This window comes from Echeneis naucrates, chromosome 19 (genome assembly GCF_900963305.1).
Source record: "Echeneis naucrates chromosome 19, fEcheNa1.1, whole genome shotgun sequence".
Lineage (NCBI taxonomy): Eukaryota > Metazoa > Chordata > Actinopteri > Carangiformes > Echeneidae > Echeneis > Echeneis naucrates.
The window spans coordinates 133,498-137,555 of record NC_042529.1 but is presented as its reverse complement, the minus strand read 5'-3'; the positions used below and the strand labels follow the sequence as shown (position 1 = coordinate 137,555).

The window sequence follows — 4,058 nt, the reverse complement described above, 5'->3', positions numbered from 1 at the left end:
ATTCTTTATTAGAGGTGGTGATCAGTTAGTAATGTTCTTTGTTATTAATGTTGTTGTTGCGGTTTTTCTAGTTTTTCCGTGAGGATTTATTTATAGTATTTATTTTCATCTTCAGTTACATCATCAACAGATTGCATCATCATCATCATATGACCAATGAAATATGATCCCTGATTTTAACACATTTATTCTGGAATTTCCAAACATCCTGCCTGAGAACTCTTCGCAAGAAGTGACACACACATACACTCACACCCTGTCACGGAATAGAGATGCACATTTCTTGTCTAGTCTTCCAGTAAAATCCATTTAATCTCTAAAAGTTTTGCCTCCTCTGACTGAGTCCAGAGATTGGGCGTGTCTTGGTTCTGTAGACAGAACAGACCGTGATGACATCAACACAGAATCAGAATCTGTTCCAATAATAAACACCGAGCTGAAGTTAATTCTGTAAAATTAACCAGGTCTCTGGTTAATCTAGATTCATCCTGTAATAGAACTGGTCTCTGGTCTCTGTGAACCACAATCAATTCTCACTGACTCACTGTCAGTGTGGAGGGAAGTGTTGAGGCCCTGAGGCTCAGAGATTAGCTCCTGCAGGTCCAGGTTCAGACCAGAGGTCTATGTAGGTCCAGGTGAAACACATGGTCGGTTTGAGTTTGTATTTTAAAACCTCAGTTCAGGAAAGACACATCCTGCTGACTGGCTCAGTCTGGTCCTGTTGTCTGGACTTTGGACCTGGTTCCTGGACTATCAGGTTTCCTACTTGAAGTTGTGTTTTTTTTCTCCTTCTGGGTGATTTCACCACGATCAGCTTATTGGCCTAATTTGTTGTCACGTGATTTCTCATAATGTTTTGCGAGGGGAGGGGCAACCACTTCCTTTTGGGGAATTCCAAGGATGTAACCGGAAGACCTGCTTTCCCTTTTTTGATCCTTGCCTGAAGTCTGCAATCTGCAACTTGCCCATTCATGAGTCAGTTGAGGTCGGAGCAGTGCCTGCTGGGAAAAATACATCTCGTGTGACTCACTTAAGTTTCCACTACGCTGTTTTGTTCTCCAGGCGAATGAATTAGGCTTCTGATGAAATACTGATTCTGCTGCACTTTTACTTGTAACAGCTCATCACACTTCATGGACTCGTCCTGTCTCTACATGTGCTGTCTCCTGCATGAATGTCCTCCATTCATAGAAAATCATTTGGATTAATATTCACTGTGTGACGTGTGACATGGAAATATAAATAACGAATAACGTATCTACAACGTTTCATACAATGCCATTTGAAGACATTTCAAGAGGCTGTAATCCAGACGGCGACACAAACACTGCTGTTTGTACATTAAAAGACTGCGTGTGTGTGAGCCTTTGGGGGATTTCTCTGATGGTTTCTGGGAAATGAGTGGGCCCAGATTCCTGTTGGATTTTTGGCTCCATCTTTAACAGTTGATGCTTTGACTCTTCATATTGTGAATAATCATCAATCAGGAAAAAAATTAGTCGGCCAAACATAAACCTATACAACTGTGTGGAGGGGGTATTCGTTTATTAAAGAACTCATAGATCACATTTAAAACCGTGTGTCTCACACCTGCCACCCATTTTCCTCTAATTAATCCCAGCTGTGCAGGTGAAGCGGCCACATTCAGCCATAAACTGACCAAGAAGGGGAGAAAATGAAGTCAATGTGGTGATATCACAAATAAAAGGAAACCTGGGGGGGGGGCACCATGTCCCTGCTGTGCAACACAGAGGCCGTCACAGATCTGAAGGTGGAGGTGAAGACGGGCAGCGTGGGGGCCAAAAAACAGCCTGCACCCGGGGAACGTGTCAGAGAGGGAAGGAGACACAGATTTAACAGAGACTGCAGAAGAGAGTAAAGTATAGGTTGTTATTTTATTAAATGTATAAATTCCATATTTAAACAGGACACTTGTGAAAAAGCTTTGTGGACAGATGTATCCTCCAGAGTCTGGATCTGAAGGAGGAGCCTCTGATGCAGAGAAGTAAGTAATTTCAGATGAATCTGGCATCAGTTCACCAGCCTACCATTTGTGTCTTTCTCAAATGTTTCTGCACAGATGAGTTTACCTTCCAGTGTGTAAGTTTATTTTAAAATTTTTATAAATCATGTTTGCTTGATTTATAAAATGGCTTGGCCCTCTTTTGGGACAGACTCTGTGACCAGGATCCAGATAAATAAATACATAAATAATCACAGCAACAGCTTCTTCCTGTCAGATACTGACAAACATGTAAAACTTTCACATTTAACTCCTGAGTCATCTTCGTCTAAATCCACTTCACTGGTCCACCTGATCCTGCTCTTTAAATATTGGCTGTTCAATATGAACATTGACCAGTAGCGTGAACTGTGACCTTTAACCTTCATTAAGATGAGCTTCCATAATAGTTAATTAACATTTGCTTTGTTAAGAAAATAAATCTCATCAACAAAAAAGTTCTTTGTGAATATAAAAACATCTGTTTTTTTTTTTTATCCACAGTTCCAACAGTAATCTGATTCAGTCGATTGTCCCATTAGTCTTGGGCCTCCGCCCGCGGGGCTCTGTCCTCAGCGTCCCAGCCAGTCGGTCCCAGTGGGTGAAGTACGGGGCATAATTACAATTGGACATGAGGTGGTGGAGGTCGTGGTGGTGGGCGCCGCCGTACAGCCCCAGCGGCACCAGGCGGTGGGTGGCCCAGGGCAGGTCGTAGCCGCAGTGATCCTCCACAGAGAGCCAGATGTTCAGGGTGAAGAACGCCAGCTCGGTCAGCGGGTGGCAGCCCAGCAGGGCGGGGCTGGCGCCAGCGAACACGCCCAGGCTCAGCGTCTCCCAGATGCCTGCGTACTCAGTCGTCAGGGCGGAGGTGGAGCTGAAAGTGTGGTGTACCTGAAGGAGCAGGAGAAGATGACAGAACTGATGAATGGATCCATTGGGTGAGTGAAAAAACAAACGGTAGACAGTTTTTGTTGTGAAGAGGACTCACCTTGTGGAAGGTGCGGTACAACCAGGGGATTCTGTGGTGCAGCAGGTGCCAGACGAAGCTCTGAAAGTCGAACAGCAGCAAACAGACAAACACCTGAGCCAGCAGCTGAGGGAGGGGCGGGGCCTCCGGAGGCAGGTGGACCGGTCTGAGGTAGGAGTGGACCACTGTGAGAGGAAAGATGAACACCAAGTGGTTGTAGAGAGTCAGAGCCAGGCAGCTGTACACTGAGGCCCAGTTGATGGAGCTGTGAGGCTGTAGCTTGTAGCTGCGCAGCAGGGCCCATCTGGAGGACAGCAGGTCCAGCAGCAGGAAGGGGGCGCTGAAGCTCAGGTAGAGTCCGAGCGAGAACAGGACAGGGAACAGAGGAGACCTGAGGACAGACTCCTCCTCGTCCTGTCCAATCAGGAGGTTCCACACCGGCTGCAGCAGCATCTTGACAGTCTGAGTCTCAGAGCACACGGCTGCTTTAAAAGGAGATTAGGCCCCGCCCCTCTCCTGAACACACCCACCGCCTTATAAGGACTCCTGCTGGGATGATAGTATGCCTGCTTCGCCCACCTCCAGCCAGACTGGTCTGTGCTGTCCCCTTCAGGACCAGGACTGAACTGATCCTACCAGCAGCTCCATCTGGATTAACACAACATTGACACACAGACACACAACACAGGCAGTTCTGGCTGCCTCTGTGCCACAAGAAAAAGAAGATTGCTGAACTGAGCAGGAAGCCCTGCAATAAAAAGCACATCATCACATACACGGCTCTTAAAGTCAGAGCCATAAAAAAAACTCTGATCCATGTTTGCTTCAGATGTGGTGAAGTGATCCATTCATCACTTTGAGGGAGCTGTGAAGATAAAAACATCATTTGCTCTGACAGCCAGAATCACAGCAGGTACTGTTTCCATCTTCAAGGTTCAAGGTTCAGTTTGTCATTCAAAAATAGAACATGACCGCATGAAATTCATTAACCTGTCCAGCCAGGTATAGAATATAAAATTAAATAAATAACAGTAAACAATCCAAGAACCTAAATAAATAAAATACAGAATGCAGCGTCTCTATTTACGC

The 4,058-nt window shown here is 45.6% G+C and overlaps 1 protein-coding gene across 1 annotated transcript; it reads right to left on the bottom strand.

The window, feature by feature from the left end:
- Positions 1-1,604: 1,604 nt before the first annotated feature.
- On the bottom strand, positions 1,605-3,422 carry ch25h (cholesterol 25-hydroxylase). The gene is made up of 2 exons (XM_029527834.1): positions 2,991-3,422; positions 1,605-2,893 (listed from the first exon to the last, which is right to left on the bottom strand). The coding sequence occupies exons 1-2, from the start codon at positions 3,420-3,422 to the stop codon at positions 2,525-2,527; spliced, it is 801 nt and encodes a 266-aa protein (XP_029383694.1). The 3' UTR covers positions 1,605-2,524.
- Between the last annotated feature and the right edge of the window lie 636 nt (positions 3,423-4,058).